Source organism: Macrobrachium nipponense, chromosome 31, assembly GCF_015104395.2.
Source record: "Macrobrachium nipponense isolate FS-2020 chromosome 31, ASM1510439v2, whole genome shotgun sequence".
NCBI lineage: Eukaryota > Metazoa > Arthropoda > Malacostraca > Decapoda > Palaemonidae > Macrobrachium > Macrobrachium nipponense.
This window is the reverse complement of record NC_061093.1, coordinates 22,678,914-22,705,652: the sequence shown is the minus strand read 5'-3', so window position 1 is coordinate 22,705,652 and position 26,739 is coordinate 22,678,914. Positions and strand designations below refer to the sequence as shown.

The 26,739-nt window shown below is 34.6% G+C and overlaps 3 protein-coding genes across 9 annotated transcripts in view; 1 reads left to right on the top strand and 2 right to left on the bottom strand.

Moving 5' to 3' along the window:
* LOC135206691 (bestrophin-4-like) overlaps positions 1 to 7,184 on the bottom strand; it is a 514,714-nt gene extending 507,530 nt beyond the window's left edge. Inside the window, exon 1 of the mRNA XM_064238113.1 lies at positions 7,044 to 7,184. The gene's annotated coding sequence lies outside the window, so the exon portion shown is untranslated. The remainder of the gene's footprint in view (positions 1 to 7,043) is intronic.
* LOC135206786 (rhodopsin, G0-coupled-like) overlaps positions 1 to 13,789 on the top strand; it is a 135,138-nt gene extending 121,349 nt beyond the window's left edge. The window contains exons 3-10 of the mRNA XM_064238280.1: positions 667 to 733; positions 7,447 to 7,623; positions 8,263 to 8,408; positions 9,696 to 9,776; positions 10,222 to 10,319; positions 10,976 to 11,137; positions 11,807 to 11,906; positions 12,421 to 13,789. Coding sequence (XP_064094350.1) covers positions 667 to 733; positions 7,447 to 7,623; positions 8,263 to 8,408; positions 9,696 to 9,776; positions 10,222 to 10,319; positions 10,976 to 11,137; positions 11,807 to 11,906; positions 12,421 to 12,906 — 1,317 coding nt within the window. The 3' untranslated portion in view covers positions 12,907 to 13,789. The remainder of the gene's footprint in view (positions 1 to 666; positions 734 to 7,446; positions 7,624 to 8,262; positions 8,409 to 9,695; positions 9,777 to 10,221; positions 10,320 to 10,975; positions 11,138 to 11,806; positions 11,907 to 12,420) is intronic.
* A 5,601-nt stretch (positions 13,790 to 19,390) lies between these two features.
* LOC135206688 (deubiquitinase DESI2-like) overlaps positions 19,391 to 26,739 on the bottom strand; it is a 68,996-nt gene continuing 61,647 nt past the window's right edge. For all 7 annotated transcript variants that reach the window (XM_064238092.1, XM_064238095.1, XM_064238094.1 and 4 more), the window contains one exon: positions 19,391 to 26,280. In XM_064238092.1, coding sequence (XP_064094162.1) covers positions 26,011 to 26,280 — 270 coding nt within the window. In that variant the 3' untranslated portion in view covers positions 19,391 to 26,010. The remainder of the gene's footprint in view (positions 26,281 to 26,739) is intronic.

The following is a 26,739-nucleotide window of genomic DNA, read 5'->3' as shown; positions in this document are numbered from 1 at the left end:
TGTTACCCAAGTATATCTATACTCTGACGTATTTCTATCTTATTTTTTTCCTATACCTTGTCAACCAGCAAGAAGCAATATCAACCAACCACGCCTGCAATCTATACCGATTTCTGTTATTTTTTGTCTATGTTATTTTGTTCTGTAACTTGTCAACTAGAAAGAACACACATTAACACGTGTTTTCATTTGGATTCATTAAAAATCCTTTATTTTCCTAACAAGGTCATCAACTTATCTGTAAAAATTGCAAAAATAGAAAAAAACAATGCAGTGTACTACTAAATATTTCCGAGCTCTCATTAAAATAGCTTTTATTATAAGTAAGTAGTCTCTTAGCCCTTTTATCTATGGGAGGGGAGGGTGGCTGTAGAGGGAAGATCTGAGACTACCCACTTTACTCAAATAATGGGATCTTTTTAGTGCAAGACTTAATCTTTTTAGTGCAAGACTTAAACTTTTTAGTGCAAGACTTAATCTTTTTAGTGCAAGACTTAATCTTTTTAGTGCAAGACTTAATCTTTTTAGTGAAAGACTTAAACTTTTTAGTGCAAGACTTAGACTTTTTATTACAAGACTTAATCTTTTTAGTGCAAGACTTAATCTTTTTAGTGCAAGACTTAAACTTTTTAGTGGAAGTCTTAAAAAGTCTTATTTCTCTTCCAGATTCAGATGAACACGTTGGTCTTCATCGCCATCTTTCGATACGTGATCGTTTGCCGTCCTCAATTCCGTGAGTTAATTTTTTTTTTTTTTTTATTCTTTAGTAGTTTGATTTTTATGTGTAAGTATAGGTGTGTGAATGCCGTTTGATAAAACTCTCTCTCTCTCTCTCTCTCTCTCTCTCTCTCTCTCTCAGTTTATACAACGTCACATCCTTTCCACAGAAATCAGTTTAACAAACCGGAAGACTGTAGTGAAATGTGTTTTTGCATGGTCTCTCTCTCTCTCTCTCTCTCTCTCTCTCTCTCTCTCTCTCTCTCTCAATCTACACGAGGTCACATCTTTTCCATAGAAATCTGTCTAACAAACCAGAGTTTTGAAGTGAAATCTGTTGTTTTGAATGGCCTCTCTCTCTCTCTTTCTCTCTGCAATTATTCAGTATTAACTTGCAATAAGGACTATTAAGATACAAAAAAAAAAAAATGTGCATGCATGCATGCTGTAACATGCTGTATGATTGCATGCATAATGTAAAAAAATAATGATAAGTTATATTTACTAACGCTTTCATGTGTGTTTGACTTTGCATATGCGGTTCTAAGAAAAATATCTTTCCATGTTTGCCATCATAGCTTGCTTAACGTATCTAATGTATTTAGGTTTTATAATATCATTCGCAATAATGAAATACTCCGTGAAATGCAGTACAGCACTAGTATTGTGTTTTAGCATGAAAAAAAAAAAATAATAATATTGTACGTAATGACTATGAGTATATCAAGTTGTGCTTTCGAACAAATCAAGATACGAGCAGTCGTTCGGAACGTAACTCGTTGTATAGAGGTGCTTGTATATATATATATATATATATATATATATATATATATATATATATATATATATATATATATATATATATATATTATGCGTGTGTGTGGTAAAAATGTTCGGTTATAACAGAATTCCTTCTAATAATAGGAGCAGTCTCTGAAATATAGTATTTTATTCCATATATTTTGGCGTGTTTATGGGCTCCTTTTATTAGTATATATATATATATATATATATATAGATAAATATATATATATATATATATATATATATATATATATATAGATATTATTATTATTATTAAAAGAGTACTTTCGGGAAACGAAACAAAATTCTCATTCCACGAAATAGCGGAGGTTCTTTTCATTCGTTTCTGTCAATCAAAAATCTTTTCTGTCATTCAATTAAGGATCACTAATGAATAAGTAGCCCAGTGCGCGTTTTCATCCGCTACCCGCGCTTCTCGAACTTTCAATAAAGCCTCTTCATTTGATCTGTTATCCTCTTCACAAAATAAACGAATATTTCTTTCAGACGGTTACGTGATCTTTCCAATTTAAAAAGAGGAACTCAAATATGGGGGTCTTTTTTTTTATAATGAATAGTAAACTATCCACGAGATTTTCTCTTCCAATTTACGCAAAAAAAAAAAAATTCAAATATAGAAGGTTAGTTTTGTTCTTATGATTTTTTTTTATGGCGAACAGAAAAATATATATGTCAGGGATACGAGAAGGAATGTCTTTATATTCGGAATTCCTAAAAGGGAGACGTCTCTTTTCAAAAAAGATCGTCATATTTTCCCAAAATGAAAATCAGAACCGCATTTACATTCGAAATTAGGCTTTCACAAAAAAAGAAGAAAAAAAAAGAAACTTAAGAAAGAATGAATTCAGCCTCTAAGTTATCTGAATATTAATTAATGTTTTCATCTTATTTGCTCCATTCAATTAACCAATGTTCTTTTCTTTTCGTACTTAAGTTCTCCTTCTCAGGAGAATTCGATGACGGAAGGTGATTGAATTTATACTTTTTTTCGTATCAAATTAGCTTCGTCCATTGATAACGCTATCTCTCGTGCAACAAATATGGACCGATTGATTGATTGTGAGTTATCTGGTTTACAACTATGGACCGGTTGATCGATTGATTGATTGTGAGCCATCTGGCGTTACAACCACCAGGGTCACAGACGCCGAATACTAAATGTGATCTTTAACTTTTATAATATATTAAACAAAATTTGAAATAATTTTATTTTTTATAAGAGATACATATAATTTTGATTTAAAAAATAATGAAATAAAATTCTGATAAAAAGAATTGTTAATTAACCTGATTACATAAAAGTAAAACTTAAAAGGAATATACAGCTGACTTACAAGATTCTACACATGGGGGAGATGCAAATCGGCCTGGGATTACTATACTGAAACAGTTGTGCAATGAGTGTAATGATACAGTATTTGTACATAAATATATACGTATACATATTCTATAGGTATACATTTATACAGGGTGTCCACAAAAGTCCCAGTACCATTACAAGTATTTATTGCTTGTAATGGTACTGTGACTTTATGGACACCCTATACACTATAAATGTGTATATTATATATATATATATATATATATATATATATATATATATATATATATATATATATATACGTATATATAGACACATATATATATATTTGTATATACATATGTATATAATTAAAAATATAAATATATATCATATATAATATATCTATTATACATAACCATATTTCGTTATGTAATAACAACATTCCCCACTTACTTCCAACGAGCATAGCAGGGAAAAGTAAAATAGGAAATATTGGAATTTGTTTCCCAACCACTGATTGATTAATTGACTGATGTATAGACTTTTGCCATACATGCCAAGCACTGGGGTAACTAAGGTCATTCAGCGCTAAAACGAAAATTGACAGTGAAAAGGCTTGAAAGGCGTAACAGGAGGAAAACCTCGCAGTTCCACCACGAGTCAATTGCTACAGGAGGGTGGGCAGTAAATTTGAAGAAAGAGAATATGAACGGAGGTACAGTAAAAGGAATGGAAGAGGGTTGCAGCTAGCGGCCGAAAGTACGCTGCCAAGAACCTTAAGTAATACCTACTTACACCGCATGAGGTGCACTGGTGGCACTAATCCCCTACGGAGCCCAACCCATTCAGAAAAGGGTTCTCCTCATTCCAAAGGGAAACTTTGGCTCATGGGTATAGTTACACAACTATTCAATTTTTTTGCTTACTCGGAGAGTAAGCCTACGAACTACTTTGCTGTTGTGGGGGCGGGGTTTAGGAAAGCCTAAAATGGTCTGAAAATGGTGTTTGGGTTGAGTTTAAGATACGGGCCCTGTAGGATATGATATTTTATGATTTATTCATTAAAATGAAAAAGTAAAAAATGATGTACATGTTAAACAGTACAGAACAATTGTTCCTAATAAAATATAACGTATCTATCTTAATTTTCGTTGTTGAAAAAACGCAGTATTGGACCGTAGATTTTAGCATGCGCCCTGAGTAAGATGGAGTCGGATCACGCCTTGTTTTTAGTTTGTCTCTACGTTGGTATCCTGATAATTCGGTTGAATTTCTTTTTTCTGTAGCTCTCAGCATGAACAATAAGCAGTTCGTTAGTATCCGATAGGTTCATGGGTCTAGCTTCCTCTTTTTTTTATCTCTTTTTTTATTTCCTGAGTGGCTAGAATGTCGAATTCCCTCATTTGATACGACATGAACTTTTTTTTATTATGTTGTAGAAGGCAGTGAGTTAGCAAAACTGGAAAATACATTTAACCTAGACCTAGTTTCAATATCTTTCTGTATGTCAAGTTAAACGCCTTTGCTAACGTCAAGATATTGAAAACGGTTTATATAGATATAATATAGATATATATATATAATATATAATATATATTCATAATATATATATATATTAGTATAATATATATTATATTTATTGTATATATACTATAATACATATATATATAATATATATAATAATTATATAATACATATAATATTAAAGAAATATATTATATATATATATATATTAAACTTATATATAGATAATGGATATATAATATATTATTATATATATATATAATATATTATTATATTCATAATATATACTATTATTTAATATATAAATCCATTCATTTTAATTACAGTTACGGGTTGAGAAAACTTGTTTGAACCCTCTATACCACCAGTCTCTTCTGGGGAACTTGCGCATTTTATCGTTGTCTCACTGACATCAGACCAATCCCCCTTAAGTAACCAGTGAACGCTGTGACGTCCGCTGGCGAGACACTTTTCAGTGACGTAAGCTTCAGCGAATTGTTCAACGTCGTAGTACGTTACACGAAGCCTCTTGTAATCCAGATTTCATTTTTAGTTACATAACGGGTAGCTAATATTCGCCTAATCTTGTTGAAATGTCCACGAAGACTTCACGGAATTCGTTCGGTGGTTACTAGCCTACGTTTATTATTCATTGACTACCGTTATGTAATAGGTCTGTGGTTCTTCAAGATACTTCGCGTCCTTGCCTAATTGAGCTGTGGTTGTCAAGGTTCCGTGAATCCTTGTGGAGTTTTCCTAGTAATATTTGGATATCTAATGAAGTTATTTAAGAGATTCAATTATTCCTTTAATTCATCGTAATTTTATCATATTATCCATTGCTTTGTCTAATCGCTGACAGCTGGTGACACGTTAGCGAATTAGGATTAGGCCTGGCGTTTCTGGGGAATTAGACGTTTGCCATTTCATTTTAGTATGTAAAATGTCTAGTCGGCAAGGATTCAATGCACAACTGATTGAGACTGAAAATTACGTAACGCTCCTAAAAACATGCATGTAGCCGGAATATATAAATGATACAAAGGTTGTGTTTCGGTATATAGTATGCAAACATCCCGTAACTGTATTGACAATACATTAAAACGTTCCCCACAAAAATAAATTATTTTGATAAAAATAAAACGGTCTGGAATACATTTATTTTTTTACTTTTCCCTCATGATATTTTGAATTTAAACGTGTTCCTCAGGTAGCCTACTATTACTGTAATGAACGAAACAGTAAAGCATTCGTCGCTTTTGTTCCCTCTCGTTTATTTATTATAATAATAATGTTGTCTTACTACAAATAATCAATCACTACGGTGCCATATTTTAGCAAAACGTTTTTAAAAGTCTCACACCCCCCCCCCCCCACCCCAACACCCCCGCCCCGTTATGTTTGGAGTCGTGTAAACAAACCGACGACCGAAGAGGCTAGAAAAGTAATTTTTCCTATTTTGTTCTAAAGGCTTCGGAATGATACTAAGCGATTATTGTTGAGTAAGGGCTATCCTAAGAGGGCAATTTTTGTTTATTTGGAATACTGGTCTTAAAAGGGCAAGACAATGAAAATCCCCGCCGATTCAGTAGATCATAGGCCTAGTGTTTGCTTGACAAAGATTCTTTTCCTTGATACCATTTTTAAAGGCTTTTTTAGGTCCTTTGCATGATGATTCGATAACATTTATCACAGAAAAAAATATTTTATATTCAATATTTAGTTGTACCGGGGACATTCTCTGGTTGCAACTTGGAGTAAAATTTAAATTATATAGCGTTTTACCAAATGAAAGTTTGAGGACACAGGTCTAGCCTGAGAAACCAAACTTTATTTTTTTGCTATTGCCAACCTAAGAGACATGTCGATTAGTGAAAAAGATAAATTAAACTAGAATTTTGACGCGTAACACAACTAATTTTACTTTGAATTGAATTAGTTATTTTATACAATTTGTTTATGTCATACTGAAATACTCCCCCAAGGGTGATGCTTCGAAATTTCGTTGAGAAACGTTTGAGATGTAGTTTGCTGAACAACTCTAATTCTGTCATTATTTGTTTAAAACTGAAACACTAATGGCATAGACTTCATCCTACAGACCTACCTAATACAAGGGGTTCTTAATAACTGATAAAATAAAACGGGTGCCCGTGTGCATCACAAAAACACGCATAAAAGAAGAGACGTGTTGATACAACCCAGTAACATGTAGGCCTACTTCCTACTAGCCTAAGTATTTTTGATAACGAGCAAGGTTTTTTTTTTTCCTCTATATTTTGTGTCCTATCTAAGATTAATGATGTTCTGATTTTAAAAGTGATATCGCCACTGGACCTCTGTGACACGATAATATCATGGAAATATAAGACGTTAGGGGAGAAAGAGTCCATTAAACATTTTACTGTTATGCATACACCAAGGTGTATTTTGTCGATCATTAAGAACTCTTTTTAGTAGGTAGGCCTGCACTATGCTGTCCATGACCGGTTTTATACATTTAAGGACAGTGTTAGACCTATCTAGCAACAAGACATGTTTTACCAAACGTGGTTTCTTACCGAAATTTCGGAATGTTAGCCTTGGGGAGAGTATCTCAGGACGACGTAAACAAACCGTAGAAAATCTGACCAGCGAAAATTACGGGTAAATTAAAACAAGTATGCTTGCTTACCTGTGGAACGTTCTTCCGCTGTCTTTAGAAGAATCTCTCAAGTTATAATTGACACAATATACCATTATGGAGATAATGAACGCATAAAACCGCTGGATGGACACACCACAGTCAGATACACTGCAAGTCTGCACTTTGCAAACAGCACAGCGTCGGCCTGGTGGTGGAACCTCGAACTACATAGCACTAGCGTAGTATATATAAAATTTCTAGCTATTAGAGATCCTTTATTATATATATATACATATATATATATATATATATATATATATATATATATATATAATATTATATATATAATGATGTGTGTTATGCATACATGTGCACGTTGCACTGAGTGTGTGGAGTGTTGATAATGACGAAATGTTTTTCTCATCTCTCATCAATTTTCTTCCCCTGACAGGACACCTGTTGACGAATGACCTGGCCAAGAGGTGTCTGGTGATCATCTGGCTCTACTCCATCCTCTGGACGGCCCCCCCACTTTTTGGGTGGTCCCGATATATCATGGAACCCTTCTCGGTTTCCTGTTCCATTGACTGGCACGATCGAAGTCCCTCTGGAATTACGTACAGTCTTTGTAAGTGAATTCCTAGACCTATCCCAGCCCAGGAAGTAGAATGGGAATTCAATGTAGCTAATGTGATGTGAGAAGGATTCGGCTTCAGATTCTAGCTTATATTTACAGTCAGCATCCACACTTCACTTCCTACAAAAAAGAATTAGCGCAACAGTCCCCTCATACATTCTATCTCTATGCTCTGCGTTCTAATTGGTTGCTCACATTTTTCTGCTTTCATATAGTCAACATTTCTTCTCTCATTTGTATTTTTTTCTTATTTCTTCTACTATTGTAAGATTCCCTTTTCATTCCTTCCTTTCTCTTATTATGCCTCTCTCTATCTCGTTCCTCGTTTTCTCTGATATTATTCTCCCTGCTGTAATTCTTGTATTACTATTCTCTGTAGTTTCATCCACTACAGTTCATCCAACGTACTTATAAGTCATCCACCACCTCCACATCCATGTCTGTAAACAAATCACTTTTACAGTGACAATCGTATTATATGTGTCTAATTAAGGCTCTTTTTCGTTGGCATGAGATCAAAGGATTGATGGGCTAATAGTAAATTATAATTGGTGGTAGCAGTTACACGTTCACAAATACTTCTCCAGATCTACTGAATGTTTACTAGAATATTTTGGAACGATCCTGCAGGCTTGGTTGTGTTCTGCTACGTCGTTCAAGTGGCAATGCTAGTCTTCTGCTATCACGGGATCCTCACCAAGAGCCGTAAGTTGCAACTTCGACATCCTGAAACAGACCCGAAACTCAGCTTGCAAACCGAAGACGATTTCGTAAAAGTAAGCAAGGCGAATTCGTTTTCATATTTTCATCATAGTTATCTCCTATTGTATACATGTACAGTCCAGTCCCTGTTATAATTTTTTATCTCTGGTGTTTGTTATCCACCTGGAAACAAGTATACTACAAGGTCTAGCCAGAAGAGGAGAAACATGACCATGATTTGTACTTTAGCTACGGCGACAGTCTCACTAAACTCCGTTTTTTTCCATCTGTCCACCGCATGCGGTGTTCGCGCATGGTAACACTGCGTCCCGAGCTTTAAATAGTTACGCTATGTGTGAGTTTTAGGTAATCAAAAGGATATCTGGGTGTACACTTGCAACTGAAAAGTGTTTTCATAATTTACTGTATGCGAATTACACCGTTAATATTCGAAATAGGATATTGTTATTATTGTTGAATGTAAGTTGCTTTTTCGGGGTGGCGAATGGAACAGCCAGACGCAGTGGCGGAAAAGTGCTAAAACGCACGTTATAAAAATTAAAAGTATATACTGATATACTTACGTGTAATGAAGGAACACGTAGCTTAGTAGCAGAGTAGGTGTGGTCCAATAAAGTTGACATCTTGCCGTAGTGAACAGCAAGAGAAGCAATTTTCCCGCCACTGCGTCTGGCTGTTCTATTCGCCACCCCGAAAAGGCAGCTTACATTCAACAATAATAACAATATCCTATTTCGAATATTAACGATGTAATTCGCATACAGTAAATTATTAAAAGACTTTTCAGTTGCAAATGTACACCCAGATATCCTTTTATTTACCTAAAACTTAACACATAGTGTAACTATTAAAAGCCTGGGACGCAGTGTTACCATGCGCAAGCACCACGGGCGGGTGGACACATGGGAAAAAAAACTAGTATAGACAGGATCTATATGTAAACAGTTGACACAGGGCGAGGGAATCATTGTTTGTTACATGCAGGGAAAACAGACAGGCCTTCTCTGTGCGACAAAAAGAAGAGTTTTGTATTAATCCCCAGTTAACCAAAGATGAAAAACCATCATGCAATGTAATCTAATATTAAGAAGCAAAGAATGATTTTCATTTGTTCTAAGTTTGGAGGCTTTCTCTGCCGTAAGATCTCCCTGGTACATGTCAGATGACAATTTCGTTTAAGAAAAAAAGTGGAGAGATCAACTAACACTGAAAAAGAATGGTGTAACATTTTAGAAACTAGAATTGAGAAAACCTCAGATTTTCTTATATTTGCAATCCTTAAATCTTAGTGAAACACTGCCAACACATTATAGTACTAACACTGCTCTTCCTTTCCTCAGCCTTACAGCTTTAAATGCTGCGACTGCATATGCGTTTGTGAGACTAACTTCGAAAATGGGATAGAGACGCATGTATTGATGGTAAGGGTACTTTAGTTACCTTCTTAAAAAAAAAAAAATATTTCAGTAATTATTAGTCTCCGTGAAGTTCTGTTCATTAAATGGTGAATTCTAGTCTTATATAAAGGAAATAAATCAGGAGTGGTAGGTACTTAACTAGGTGATCAGATGAATGACACAACTCATTGTTTTGTAGATATTTCACTCTTTTAAGTCTTATATGTTATATCAGTTACGATTACAGCTAAACTTTTCTTTTATTGTTCACTTTCCACTCATTTAAACTCATTCAAAGTTTAGAAATCTTATGGTATCTGACAATTATCCAGACAGGTACATATCTCACTGCTATCTCGCTCAGCGTCAGAAATCTTCAAATAATGCTTGCTCTTGATTAACCCAAGATGGAATAACATTAACCTTTATGACACGAGTGAACCATTAAACACGAACCATATCTCAACAGATGAACCTCCTCATGGTTGTGAGTTTCCTCGTCTTCTGGACCCCATATGCAGTCATCTCACTGGTTTCCATATTCAAGTCGGATCTCAAAGCATTCTGGTAAGTAGCCACTCATTCAGAGCAACACGGAGGCTTCTCTAGAGCACTCCTTTGGCCTGTCTGAATAGGAAGTAACTATTTACCCTCGCCTCCGTTTTCTGTACTTTTATTTTTGTCTAATCTGAACATTTTTAGTTTCAGCCGTAAGAACAGTAATGACATTTGTGACATGATTTTGTTGAGATAATATTAAGGCTGATCGACCTACCTTTATATATTAAGTAAATGACGATAGTTGCAGTTACCTTCGAACCTTTAGATGTAATAACTGCACTTCTAGTTACCTTTAGATGTAATAACTGCACTTCTAGTTACCAACTGATATGGGCTGCTCTACGAGCAAGAGCCCTTCCTGGCACAAGGCCAGCTTAATCTCAAACAACAACATAGTTACCTTTAGATGTAATAACTGCACTTCTAGTTACCTTTAGATGTAATAACTACACTTCTGATTATCTTTATATCTAAAAAAAAAATAACTTAATTAGCATCCATAATTATTTTCTGATACTGAAATGTAGTCATAATATTTCGTTTACAAAAGACTATTGTCAAAAGAAAGGTAACCTCATATCACATTACGATGATGGGGGAAACATCCAACTAGCAAATCACGTATGCAATAGTTCTCCAACTCAATCCTCTTCTGTTTTAAGGTATACCTTCCCCACGATCTTCGCCAAAACATCCTGCATGATGAACCCGATCATTTACGGCCTAAGTCATAAGCTGATCCGGAGAGAGCTGATTCGGTTCTTGAGAGCTTGCTGCTGCAACAACCGAGAGCAGGCCAAGAGGGAGTTTGAGGAGTCCCAAAAGTAAGTTGGAGAAAGGTGAACATCCTTAGGTGAAATGAGTCTAAGACTAATACCTTCTTCTCCTTCTTCCTCTTCTTCTTTTTCTTCTTCTTCTTCTTCCTCGGAAGTATTTGTGAACGGACGTACTGAAAACGACTTATGTTAAGTGAGGAAAATAAAACAAAATCAGTGGAAAGTACTGTAAAATGACAAAGTGAAACTTGTGAGAAAAAGTAAGCAATAAAAATAGAGAATAGTTACAACTATGAACTATGAAGTAAGAGATTCTCGTAATGTTTTTGGCACATTAAAAAATTAATCTAGATTTGAAGTAGTAAAGTTTGTGACCAGTGTATCCCACGTGGTCATAAAACAGCGTCAACGGCAATTTCGAATTATAAAATTAGATAAATCTGAATCCAAGGTCTTATAATTTTGTAAAGAAATTTTTAATTTATTCTTGCAGTAGGACATTAAACTTTTCAGCTTCTTAGATTGCAGCACATGTATCTCCTTCTACGTCTAGACTTATTATTACCTGTGATTTTTGTCATTTATTCAATCGATGTCAACACATCATTAGTCTACGTTAATATGATTTCTCTCCTAGACATATAATTGCTGAATAAAACCTTTCAAAAGATTACTGCTTGAGTAAAATGTCAGAGACGGGTAAACTCGTCTTTTCAGGCGCGTGGCTGAAGGTACCTACGACAAGGAGGGAATCTACGTCGGGAAAGTAAAAGTAGGCCTGTGCGCCTGCAACGGATGTGTGATTGGACGACGTGAGGTATGTTATTCGGAGCACTCTTCTTCTTCATTTACCGTGGGGAATTTTATTTAATTCATTATTATAAATGGGCTTCTTTGATCACTTCTCTTGAGGCTTTTTTTTTTTTATTAAGATACGTATTCACTTTTAGTTTCCCAGAAGAATGAGACGTAATATGTGCAACTTCACTAGGAACCAATATAAAATTAATTGCTGATCTTGTATGTAACGCATTGCTAATCAGAAGTTGGTGAATAACATACTAATTTCAATAATTAGAGCAAAACAAAATCTGTCCCGCTCAAAAAAGTCTCATAAGCATTTGGCATCAATGGCAACGACAGCAACACCAGCAATTATGGAAATTCTCAGTCTCCACCCCCCCCCCCCTCCCTCTCTCTCTCTCTCTCTCTCTCTCTCTCTCTCTCTCTAACATAGATAGTATTGGTCATGTTTAGCATCCAAACCCAGGAGGATAATGAGACCTTTGAGCGTTTACTTTCTCTGTCCCTAAAAGACTCTACATGCGCAGATGGCAGTGCTGGCTCGACTCCAGAAGAGCCCCGTCACCAGATCCACGAACGGCGAGAACGACGTGAGCTCGGAAGTCAACACCTGCGCCATAACCCTGGTGGACGACCTCCCTTCCATCAACGGCCCTACCAATTCGCAGAGGCAGTCGGAGGGTAAAGAAAACCGAGAAAAATGCGACGACGAAGCCGTAGACGACGTCGGTATGGTCGAAGTCATCATGAGCCCAAAGGGTTGGTCACCTTGCAGTCCCAATCAGCAGGAGTCTTCCTTCAACACTGCCCAAAGTAACGGAGTGCAGAAACTGGACACTTCTCTCGAAAATGGCCATGAGGACAAGCCACAGGAGACCTCCGTGGGCGCCGAGATCATAAGGAATTCAACGGCCCTCGATGGCAATGCAGACATTGAAGATGGACTCAGGAATTCTCACGTGACATTGCGTGATATGACCAACGCCTCATCGGTCCAAAATTCTGTTGCCTGAACAGAAGGCTGAACCTTTTCTTGTGTGCCGTCTATTATTCTCTGGATAGCATATCAATATGACAAACTTAGCCATCCCTAAATGTACAAACATTAATTTTGTAACGGTTGGACCACTGCATTCATAATTACATCTCTCAGGGAGTGAAAGTCATTCGTGAGGAGTAGACTGAATGATGGTAGGTTCCCTATAGTTATTCATTGTGATTCATAAGGATTTCAGCAGTACCTTTTCCTTCATCTTAAAAACTCCAAGATGTCGAATCCAAACTCAATATAACATCAAATTGGAATATTCCACACTTAAGTAAGTGCTGGAAAGCGTTCTTCTTGCAAGCTTAGAGCAAAATAACGAATGAAATCACAAGAAATACAAAAGATATTGATGAATTATTCTTTACATAAGAGGTTAACTATGTTGTCACTGAGCTTTCGTTGTCATCTGTCCGCTGTTCTTCTCTAAATACTGGTGAAGTCTCGTAGTCGTCTGTCAGTGTCAGTCATATGTCCTCTACCTCAACCGATGAAAAGACGCCTGTCACCTCCATCCAAGTGTACAAGTTTCCTTTTCGAAATTGATTAGATACAAAACCAGTCGCTCTACATGTTTGTAACATCCCGTTCCACATACCTTTCATCTTCAGCATCAAATCATTCGCTTAAAGGGAGGTGTCCCACCCGTACTATTTTATAAGAATAATCTATGTATATTGTATGTAAATAAAGACAAACACATTCCATTCTTTTCCGCACCAATCATTTCAAAGTTTAACCCAGGCACTTGCCAATACACCTAGCAAATACGCTTGCTAGTACACTTAGCATATTATATCTGTATTTAGTGTTATTTGTACATAAGAAGGGGGTATAAAGACTAACGTGAGTCATTGGTCATATGTTTTTTGGTTGCTTTCTGAATACAAGATATATATATAATACATACATACATACATACATACATACATACATACATACCTACATACTACATATCCATATATATATATATATATATATATATATATATATAGATAAGATATATACATATAACTCGTAAAAATGTTGTTACTGTTGTAACAAAATTCCATCTAATAAAAGGAGCTTATAAAAACGCCCAAATATAGAGAGAGAGTACTATATTTCAGAGACTGGTGTCTCTCCCTTCAGGTAGAATAATGAGTAAAATTACAGAAAAGATGGTATTTATGCCACGAGATCCATCCACAGTTAAGCCTATTTAGGTCACTCCCACTGATAATTCTTCTTTAATCCAACGCCTAAGAGGACTACAGAAGAATTATCAGCGGGACAGACCTCAATAGGCTTAACTGTGGATGGATCTCTTGGTATAAATACCACCTTTTCGGTAACTTTCCTCATTCATCTACCTGAAGAGAGACAGTAGTCTCTGAAATGTAGTACTTTCTTTCTATATTTTGGCGTTTCTATGGACTCTTTTTATGCGATATATATATATATATATATATATATATATAATATATATATATATATATATACACACACACACACACACACACACACACACACATATATATATATATATATATATATATATATATATATATATATATATATATATGTTCTTCAGGATATGTCAATTCTGTACAAGAAATTTATTACATTAGGCCATACATATGTGTAGTTGTTGTACATTAGAATATAAGAAGTGTTATATTTTAACTAAATATTACTGAAATAAAAAAAAAAACTGGTGTATAGTACTGAGTTGATGTTGAGCAGTAACTGAAGTCTGTCCATACAAATAATATACAATAGATTTGTCACTATTGTATACCTATATGTAGTTCTAAATAACATGAAAAAAATCCAAAACAAAAAACTCACCTTATTAGACTTCAGTACAGGGCACTAATTCTAAAACAAACTTACAATCCTTAAAGGAAAAACATATGAAATACAGACGAGGACCGTCCCAGCTGCCTCACCGATACTAACCTCTTCCCATCACCTTTACAAACGCTCACCCAAGACCACAATGTACAATATAGATCCAAAACCCATTGTTAGGGCGAAAGCTAAAAACATAGACTGGTAGCATCAACGAGAAACTGTTTGCCTTACTCTCTTAGATTTGGTTCTCAGTGATCAGAAATTAGTAATTGGCCCTTTCTTTTGATGATCCAGAAATCTGTCTCCTCTTAACATAGAAGGCAGAATTAAAAGGAAACTAACAATAAAGATTTTTGTCATAATCATTCTACTTTCATGTCGACATACTCTGTTTTTTTTTTTTTTTTTTTTTTTTTTTTTTTCATCTGTCCATCCGCCTGTGATGCTTGCGCATGGTAACACTGCGTCCCGGGCTTTAAATAATATCCTATTTCGAATATGAACGGTGTAATTCGTATACAGTAAATTATTAAGACACTTTTCAGTGGCAAATGTACACCCAGATATCCTTTTATTAACCTAAAACTTACACATGGCGTAGCTATTCAAAGCCCGGGACGCAGTGTTACCATACGCGACCACTACAGACGGATGGACAGATGGAAAAACAGAGTATAGTTCTGTTACATTTCCAATCTCCGTAAATTAGGCTCGGTTGTCCACTTCGAAGTTATTCTCTAACTCTTAGTTCGTTCATACCAGGTACTCCATAATGTTCTTAAGTTCTTTCAGGTGACCTAAAATGTTTCTCGTTGTTGGGTCTTTTGCGGTCCAGTTAGGCGTCCTTCTACATTTTTACAGTAGACTTTCCAGAAACATGATCTAATTGTTTTTTTTTTCTTCGATTTCTTTGGCGTAACTCTCAGTAAATAATGTTCCGTTCATTGCTTTCTCTGTGTCTTGGTAAACAGGAAGAACCTCACGTCTGACATCTTGAGTAGTCTTTTTTACTTGTTTGCTGACGCCTTTGAAAATTATATCTTTCATGAAAGTTAAAATGCCATCGTAAAAATTTATGCATTGTTTTCTTTCATTAATTTGCCAGAAATAACACACCTGCCTTTTATTTACATAATAAAACAGAATTACGGAGGAGACCTTCTCTGTAAAACAGAATTACATAAGAAATAAAACGAGTTTGTCTTCCCTCCAGTTGGTGTTTGGAAACCTAGTATAACCTCAGACCAATGAAAAAATATAAAACTGATATTTTGTACAGTAGTTGAATAGATATATTTAAATTGAGTCTATTTTGTTCCAAAGAGAAACGATATAATCATGGCGTGTCTGTTGTCATATAAACTGTTGCTAAAAGAATTATTTACTCAAATAAATATAAGGTGCACATTTGTTTCATTCAAGCTCACGGATAATCCATTTTCTACAAGATCCTCTTTTCAGCAGCTTGAAAAGATACTTCCTCAAGCCATCTGAGGAGACGGGGTACATATGAACTAAACCTCCATCTTGACAGCAAGCCCATTTCGTGAATACTTTGCTGTAAGAACAGATTATTAAAATAATATATGGAGGCCTTTTTAAATCGTGTTTTTTGAATCCTGAAGAAATAATAGTTTGTGCTCTCAGTCGAATTGCAAAACAAAATTCCTCATTTCCCTCCTTATAAGCACAATGTAATTTTCTCTAGACATATCAAACTGAAGGGATTATTATTATTGTGTTATTATTTGTTTAAGCAGCCATTTCCGACTAAGTCCAATCGGCTGAAACTGAAGGGATGAGCTTTATGATCTCACTCTCGAGAATAAATTGACATATGAAACATGTAATCCAATTTGGTAGACTTACATTCAGTGATCATAGGCTGTTGGCAATGATAATCTACTCCATGGTAGATTTGACTCTTCTATGACTGGATAATGAAGAGCCAGCAGGAGTAAAATACACTCCTTTTCGAGGATTAGAAAACTGATTTGTTCCTCAATAGGCTGCCATGAGACCCACTGGGATATGAAAGGACGGTTAATAAATTCAGAATAAACGTCACCTCAACATAAACATGATCTTAGTCCATGTTGTTCATAGAGTAAGGAGGAACTCACGACCAATAGGACGCCCTAAAGGCGATAATTCGCGAAGCATCAGGTTGAACCATCAAAGGGTTAACTAGGTACCTCGGATATTTTTTAAAAATCTTATACGGGATGAAATTTCACGGTGTAAGGATTTATCTGTTGAAAGAATTTTTCTTTTATCTTCAATACTTTTGGAGAAAGCATCTGAAAGCGTTAGGGCAGGGCTGGGCCTCATTGTCATCAATACCTAATGAGAATGTTTGGACGAACTATAAACCTATTATCTTGAAAATATTCAGATACGTAGCACTGTACATTATCACTTCAAGGGCTCGGTGAAGTGAATTTATCATTCATATCACGCAAGCTTGAATCCCAGGCACTGCAGGGAACCAAGACAGTTTTAATGTCATTTTGACACGCGCCTCCCAAAAACGTGGTTAATATGTATCCTGAATTTGTACATCTGTCTTATACTTGAGTTTATCAAACAAAGATTCCAAGGACACTTTTTTTTGGATTAACATTCTGCTAACTATTTGCTTCCAACGACTGCTAAGAATTTTTTTTATATATTTAAGAACTAAACACATCTTTACCACTTGTCAAGCAAAAAAAAAAAAAAAAAAAAAAAAAAAAAAAAAAAAACAAAAAAAAAAAAAAAAAAAAAAAAAAAAAAAAAAAAAAAAAAAAAAAAAAAAATTGAATTACGACAGGATTTTACACCCTGTATACCTTTCTTCCTCTACTAATTCCTTCCTTTTGATTACGAGACTCAAAGAGTTAAACCATTCTTGTCTCTGTTTGCCCTTGAGTTCTACCATGTCACGTTGCTTAAATTTATTTTCATATTACAAAAAGATTGGTCCAGGAGACACTCCTGCTCTAAAGATGACCAATAACAGAGGAGAAAATGTGCCATAATTTTCCAACACATAGCTGGCTTATGAGATCTGAATAGACACCTTACCTTTAGTCTGACTATATAAAACCTAGCACTGGGGGAAGGGTTTGACATTGTTTTCCCATCACTGAACGATGTCTGTGCAATGCAAACAGTTCCCGGGTTATGTAGGAGGTTCCATTCCTACATCGCAATGTAAGCCAAAACAGGGTGTAACCCGAGACATTGTCAAAAATTGTAAGGAAGCATCGCTTTTAATCATTCAAAAGTCTTGAAAATGACGTAACTTGCATTTGGACCAATCTCCCTTTTTGTAGCCATATCAAAGTTCCTGTCTTCTGTTCGATTGGCAAAATAAACCCAGAACAAGCGCTATAACCTGGGAAATCATTTTTGATTAATATATTTGGAGAGCGACGTAACCTTAGAAGGACCTAAGCCGAGTCCAATTCAACCCAGGGACTGCCCACCTCAGTTCGAAGGGCAGAGAGCCACGCCATCCAACTACACCTCTTTCATGTTTTAAGTGTAAACTACATCACTTTCAACTATGTGCTTGGGTTGCAAAACATGGTTGAGTCCTGACAGGAGGAGGAAGGACGGAGCAGGACAAAATTTTAAATTTCACTAATTTAATAGTAGTTCAGAATTACTTAGGGCCAAGTTATGAGCAGAATCTATGTAGTTGTCCTCTGAGTTTGTAGGCATTGTGTTTAAAAACACCAACAGATCATTAAATTTTATATAAAACATATACAGGGTAAGTACAAATTCTTTCAGTGTTAAGAGAGAGACTTATATAATCAGTACATTTGCCAAATGCAAGTGATGTTTTGACTTAACAGAATACTTATTACAAATGATGACAGCCCAAAACTCCAGAAAGATGTTTCAACATTTCCTTGATTCAAGAAAGATGCTCCAACATTTTTCTGGTCATTAATTAATAACATACTCTTCTCTTATTTCTCAAAACCATTTGATTACATCTGCGACTTTCCCTCACAGTAAGAAAAATAAATCTCCAATCAACGTCTACAGGAATTGATAAAATATCCTTTCACACAAAAATCATGGCATTGTTCTGACTTCATTATTTTACATTCACTTGCTTAAGATTTTAAGGATAACTGCTGGGAAATGCCTTAAAAGAGAAAAGGATCCATTTATATATCCTTTCATATATACTCTGCTAAAAGTATCATTCGAAATGTCCTATATTATAAGTCTTCTGAATTACAATGAAGCTTCATGCTTTAAAACTCACCCACAGCCTCAAAACAAGAATAACTACTTGAATAACTGTTTTTAAAAGCTACCAACAACAATAAACTGACTTTAATTATCCTTCAATGAATGGAGCAAATTACTAAAAAATATGCATACCAGGAAAAAATGTCTGCTAAAAATGGAACCCTAAGTGATATATTATGCTATTAAAGTTACGAGTAAGTCACTCTGGCACTCTCACTTTTAGTGTATGTGATAAAAATCCTAATCTGATCCAAAAAGTCAATAAAATCATGCATTAAAGTGTAAAGAGGGAACACTTTCTTGTAACCATATAAATCCAGAGAATTTCATTTACCTTGTGATAAAAAACTTAAACACACAAAAACAAACAAACATCTTTATTTTCCCTGCACTGAAAACCATTCATAGTTTTGGAAGCATACAATTTCAGACTACAAAGTATAGCTAGATACAGTCTACAACTACTAATTTCTTTTCTTTTTTTACAGGTAAAATACATGGAAAGAACAGGCAGTCAAAAGGGGTGATTTCTGCATTTCTCTCTCTTTAACAGAGAGAGAGAGAGAGAGAGAGAGAGAGAGAGAGAGAGAGAGAGAGAGAGAGAGAGAGAGAGAGAGAGAGAGAGAGAGAGAGAGAGCAATACATTTTAGAAAATGCTATAACAACTCACATGTAACATTTATCTTGCAATAAACAACTCAAAGAGTTCCAGTTAAATGAGTACTTAAGAAGATCAAAGAACACACTGTATCAAAAAAAAGCATTCTTCATACACAATAGACACTGAAGCCAGTAAATGAAATAAATATATAGTTTATAAAACAGCCACTTAGTTTTCAAAGTCAGTTAGGTATAAAAAATTACTAGTTATGTCAGAAAAAAAAGCAATCAAAACATCCTGCTCTGTATCACAAAATAACAAAAAATTCAGTTATGTAGTTCCCTCTTTAACCATATACTAATATGACTTGCTGCAAGTTGAGAATCTCATTACTGTATATACAGTTGCAATGAGATTCTATCAACTCGGAGTTAATGGCTACTTACAAAATAAAGCTTCAGAAAAAACTGTAACTGGTTAGCAGCACCCACTGATCTTAAGTTCTATTTTGTGTTTTATATCATAAAATAAAGTTGACTACAGTATATGGTTCTAAACACAATTATAGGAATCTGGTAAAGCTGAAACACTGCAACTAAGAAAAAGGCTAAAAGCTACTACACAAAATGATACTTGAATAGGAATTTCCACAGGGTATTTGCAGTGAGAAGCCTGTACATAAACTGAAAGTAACAATAAAATGCTTCATAGTTTAGCAATGCATTGAATTAACTAGAGAGATGGCCAAAGGTAACCAGAAATTCCCTCACTTCTTTTAAGTATGTTGCTTAAGTGTGTGCCATGTGAACAAGAGGATTCAATGGCTTTGCAATCAAATAAATATACACTCATCCTTTTCCAGATTTACTAAAGGATGGTTCCTATTACAGTCATGGGTGTCCTAGAAAACTCCCTCTCATTTCCTTAATCCTTTATACCACACATGAAAGATTGAGTTGTTTACTTTGTGAACATCATTCATCCACCTGCCAGTCAAGAGTAAAATAAAATATTTATCATGTAGTATGATCACTAAACTATATCAAAAGAGAGAATCATTTAAGTACTTCAAACTTTCCACAATATTACCTTGATTGAGTTGTGGTTCTAGACCTAAACAATCAAAGACATATTTATATATTTTATTTTTTGAAAATAGCATATTTATTGATTACAAAGCATCAGTAAAAACATCTTAATAATACAAGACAAAGTAGTATGGGTAACATTAATGTAAACTAAAAAACTAGACATACAAAAATAATGATAAAACAGTCTTCCTAAGGCTAAACTGTACAACAAAAAGTCCTGGCTCTCTCACAAAGGTCAGTGGTATTGTTTGGATCTTGAAATGAGACTCATTATACCTCCTAATCCTGGGATAAGCATCTCTCAAGACAATACTACAAAGGAAATCGTAATACAAACTTCCAAGCATTTCAAACACTGACACCAATGCCATGGTCTAGAAGTCGATAGTACACTAAAAAAAAAAAACTCATGATTTTACTACACTTTAGTCCTATTATGTCTTCTAAGACTTCACTTTAGGATGTGAACCATATGCACAATAGCAAGTCTTCCAAAGACTGAGGGTAATAACAATGGCTGTATGAACACACAAAAAACTGAAATACACATGTACATGAAAAACTGTTTCCTGCAAAGAATTGATGAAATGTACGTAGCAATGAATTCTGCAAGCACACTTTCTGTATTTACTTATACTTTATATCGCCTATCTTCCAATACAAAAAATACATTCCATTACGTACACTCCTTTAAAAATGCACACAAGCATAAAACGGCTTTGCAGAAGCATCCCTGCCGTGCTTAACCTTACTTCTGAATAATCTGAGAATATTAGTGACCACCATCAAGGTTTTTCACTTAAATACTGTACAGTATAAGGAATTTGAAGAACACAATTATTCAAAATAATAAAGGAAGACTGGAGTTAAAAGTTCCAAAAGGAGGAGTGACACAAATCCTCTAAGAAAGATTAAAATGCTGGAGAAAATGAAGAGAGGATAGAGTCACTGGTGATAAATAATGATCCTACATTTTACGGTCTGGTTATGAACAGTTATGCCTCAGGCAGAACTGTCTACTTCCTTGAAGAATTATCAAGTTCCTAAATTCACTGACTTGATTCTAGTCAAGCTAGATGATAGTGAATTCCAAATACGTATAGCTATTCTGTACTTCCACTAGAATTCAATGTGGTGACTGGATTTGGAGGCCCTTGTTTACACTTTCAAAAAGCTACCTTAAAAATTACTGTTATCATAACAAGCATTTATATTGTACATTATGAAAAAGACTTGGTAATATTAGATATATGTAAAGCTTATAAAAATAATCCAAGATAGCTTCAAAAAAGTATAGATTTTATAATTCTTCCTTGTTGCTTTTCTACTGACATCCTCAAATATTTTTGAGGTGTATCCTACTTATTTTTCTGGTTCTTGCACAAACAAAAATGATAAACAAACTATAGTTAAGATTACACTAGCTTAGACTAAGAACAACTTTGTATACAAACTTGACACCAGAGTTCCATTGTTAACATTTTGGCAACGAATGTGAATTACAAAAAATTACAAACCTAACCACTTAAATTTTCTCATTCAGGAACACCAGAGAAAACTACACCCTTGAACTGCAGCCACAGTTATGTAGTACAAGTAAACACCCTTGCATCAAGCTTGCACCCAAAGGTTACTAAACTTATCTACAAAACTGTCAACGTATCACCCTGGCTTCCAGACACTAAATCAAAATGGACGTCATTCAAGTTTTTTATACACTTTGTTATGAGTAATATGCCCCAACCAACACACCAATGGGCCAAGTAAGCAATGCAGTATGCTGAACACTGGTATGCAGGGCTAAGGTATAACTACCAATAGAACAATGGACAGTTTTAGTACAAGAAAAAAAAAGTTTTTCAAAAAAAGTACTACAGCAGTATCAAAATAAACTGATGAACATTATTTGTTGCTATATATCAGCAAATATCCATATATATCTATATATAATTTAGGGAGCTCCTAAGGATACGAAAGGGAATTGGGAGGGAAGGTTACTCTAGGGATGGGGAGGGAATCAGCCAACCTTCTGTCTGTTCCTGCAACTGTTGTACTGTCTAGTTGCAGCCCTTCCTGAAGACGCTGCACACTTGAACACGGAGAGAAAATCTAAGCAAAGTCTATCAGTTCTAGAACAAGTGATTAAAATATAAAAACTGGAATGTCACTCTTTTATTTTTAATGGTATTGTAGTACCTAAATATTTAGCACATTTTTGTTTAATTACAGTATTCATATAATTACATTTGTACTGTGCAGAGTAAGAGAGGATTCCTTTCAAAGAATATGAATACTTTAAGTGACATGCAAAAGATGAGCCTAGATTCTCAAGCAATGTAAAGCTCCATTTCTTTTCCTATTTTTTAATCTTTTATTTTCTTAACCTGTGTAACAGCTGCATAACATCACCCCTTTAGCACTCCATCTGTTGGCAGTGTGACCTGAGAGGGGAAACTTGAGGGATCACAGTTCAGAGTGGCTTCCCTCTTTCTCCAATGAAGTTCAGCTCATACCTCATTCACCTGGTATCAATTTGAATACTGCAGAAGGTAAGAGTACATCTTAAATATCATAACAAGTACTGTTGAGCTGCACTATAAATATAAAGTTTTTGCTTTCAAACATGTATTTACATCAAAAATTCTTAGCACGGAACAATATATATAATTCATAATGGGATGAAATCCTTGAAAATTTTGTACCTTAGCTAATAAATTTCCCCAAAAACAAGATATAAGAACCAAAATGTTACTGACCAAATCTACTCTGAACTAGATTTTGGTTGGTTGGATGAGCCAGAGGTCCACAACATGCTTCTTATTCCTCAATTACTTTACCATCCTTACAGACCTTTTACAGGTAAGGACCCACGTTGGAACATGGCCGACTTATCTGAACCAACCAACCTGCACTAGAAACTGCAGAATCTTTATTGCAATCAAGTGTCATTCCAATGTTGAAAATATGGAATAAAATAACATTAAAACTGAAAACCCCAACACATAAAACTTACTGTAATTATATTCCTTACTTGATTCTGTTAACATGCACAAATACTGCATAGTAGATGAGCGAGCACTTTAGCAGTGACTGTATTAGGATACTAGGCAATCCACAGCAACAATACAGTACACAGTTCTGTACAGTAAATGCTGCCAAAACTGCTTTGATGTACAGACTATAACTCCATACATAAGCCACTTGAATCCCCACTTTCTCCTCATATTTCTTACATTATAGATAAAAACCATTTAGCAAGAATAATAACTAATTATTCCACAAACACTACTATATATTTATAGGATATGAATAATTAGGACAAATAATAAGTCATGTATGAGATCATAGACCATATCTAGATTATCCATTATGATGATATTGACTTGTCAATGCACCTAGTAATTTGCCATTATAAAATTATAGATTATACACCAGCTAAAATCTTTTATCATGTTTCCATCTGAATTCATGCTTTCTCAACATTTTAGTACATGCTTATGGAAATAATGAGTAGATCCCCATACAAGTGTTAAGAGGCATTCCTACAAGTTCATTTGTAAATTTAACATGATAGCTTCTAACTTTCGTTTTCCATTTATACATCAGATATCTACACAACTTAAGATGCATACAACAGAAAACTGCAACTACAATACAAATAATATGGAACATTAAATAAGATGACACATGCCAATTCATATTACAAGAATTTCCTATTGTTAAGTATTCAAGTCACAGACTACAGAACAAAAAACGACTAACTACAACGAGAAACACCTAAAAATTATCTTATTAAAGCAAAACTAATTTTTTCCAAAATGAAAACATTACCAAATAATGTGCACAATTTTTCTTTTATCCAACGTGCAGGATATCAGATAAAAACGAGATGGGAAGTACATAAACATAAGGAATTTACCAAAGCTCTTGTATCAAATGCTGAACACAGTATGTGTAATACACCTACATCAATATCCCCATAAGCAAAGAACAAAAAAGTACAATAATAAAATGAATGTTTGTATAGAAAATCACCTAGAGAGAGGATAATACTTGGGATAATGTAGTTATATATAGTGAAGTATATGCAGATACATTTACATGTTTAACATACCAACATACTGTTCCTTTTCATTTTTGCTGTATGGCACAAATTTCAATGAACACTGAGAATTATTACACTATACAATCTTACCCATATTATTTAAAAACTCCTATTTTGAGACTATAAATATTAGACAGCATATGGTCAGCAATATTATGAGAGCTTAATAGGTATGCCACTGCTGCTCTGTCTCATTATTTTATCAAAACTATATGTAGCCCAAAAACATTGATTATAAAATATCTAACAGAACTATATAAAAACTGTTATCAGTTCATTTCATTCAAGCACTCTGAAAACACATTTCCATACACTTCAATCCACTTGTGAGAACATTTCTTAACTATACATTTAGCATACATACTTATGTCTTTCGTGATATTAGCCTTACAAAAAAATCTAATCCAAAAAGACTGAATAATGATTATGCAGTTTTCCTAAGCTGCAACAAGCCTAGGCATATTTTTTCCTTGTGCACCACTCAATGTCAAACCATCTGATGGCGTAATGTAAAAGTAAAGGGACTTGAAAAAATGTAAACTTTTGGTTATATAGATCCATTTTACAAAAATGCAAATACGTAATGATATCTTACATCATCCAACTGCCATTCAGATTACAGTCTTCATAGACTCCACTACTTTTTACTTTGGGATAAAAAAAGGTAGGGAAAGCTGCAAAAACCATAATACTGTATTGAAATTTCTTTCCAAAACACACTATGATGACAGGAATACTGTCATCATCTTCAAACTGACCTTTGACTTTTAATAATATTGGTTTAATGAGACTTTAGCAGTTGCATGGAACTTCAAGAGGATGTAGCAATTTTATTTCTTCACTGCACTAAAAAATTCTAAATGTCAGTAATAAAAAAATATTCAATCACATAATCTCTGGCCTTTTGGTAAAATTACCTGAAGCCCTCCAAGATACCAAAATAAATTTCCTAATACAAATACCTTCATAAAAATCCCTCTAACAAGAGATCACACCTTCAGTAAATAGGAAATCTAATTAATCATAAAAAAAAAGTGTTCTGCTCTTAATTATGTAATAGAAAAATCTTTTGTCAAGAGGCTCATTTCACAAAAAGTCCAAATTGTATGTATGCAAATATATGCATATATATCTATACATATATTTATATAAATTTACTTAAAACTAGAGCACACATATTCCTTGTTACAAAGAGTTACGTGAATGTGTTGTAGATCTTGTATTCCTAGGGGTAGCCACTGAGTGTGGGGTTCGATCGCGAGTTGCTGAACCAGACGAGCTAGAGGAGGGAGGATGTGGAGATGCTGGGGAATCCGGAGATGGCCTTTCGATTGTCTGCTGAAGGGCTACGGGAGTTAGCCACTCTTTTGGTAAACACCGTTGCAAAAATGGAACACATGAGGATACATAAGCCAGGCGATTCACCCACGTGGGAATTTCTCTCCCGACCAAAATCTGAAAGAAGAAACTCCATGAAACTTCATAAACTGGAAATTTTATTACATTAAATGTTTTAGTTTCAAATATAATTTATTAAATAAAATAAAAAAGGTAGCAATTAATTCTATATAAAACAAATAGGACCCGAATACTGACATGAAATGTTCCAACAGTGTAACAATGGGGTTAGGACTTTTCACTTTCATATTCCTGTCCTATTATTATAAACTATTTGTTTATTTAAAAAAAAAAGTATATATTAATCATATATAAAACATGTCTGAATTTTATGTTAGTTTTTTCCACAAAAACAAAGTGGACCCCTGTCTATTCATGGTTCCAGATTCGTGGATTCACCTTTTCATGGATTCATCGAAAATTCGCCTATTAGTGGTATATTTATAGGAAACATTCATTAATTACTGTATCTTCATATAATTTTTGTGACTATGCATTTTTTGTGATAACACTATT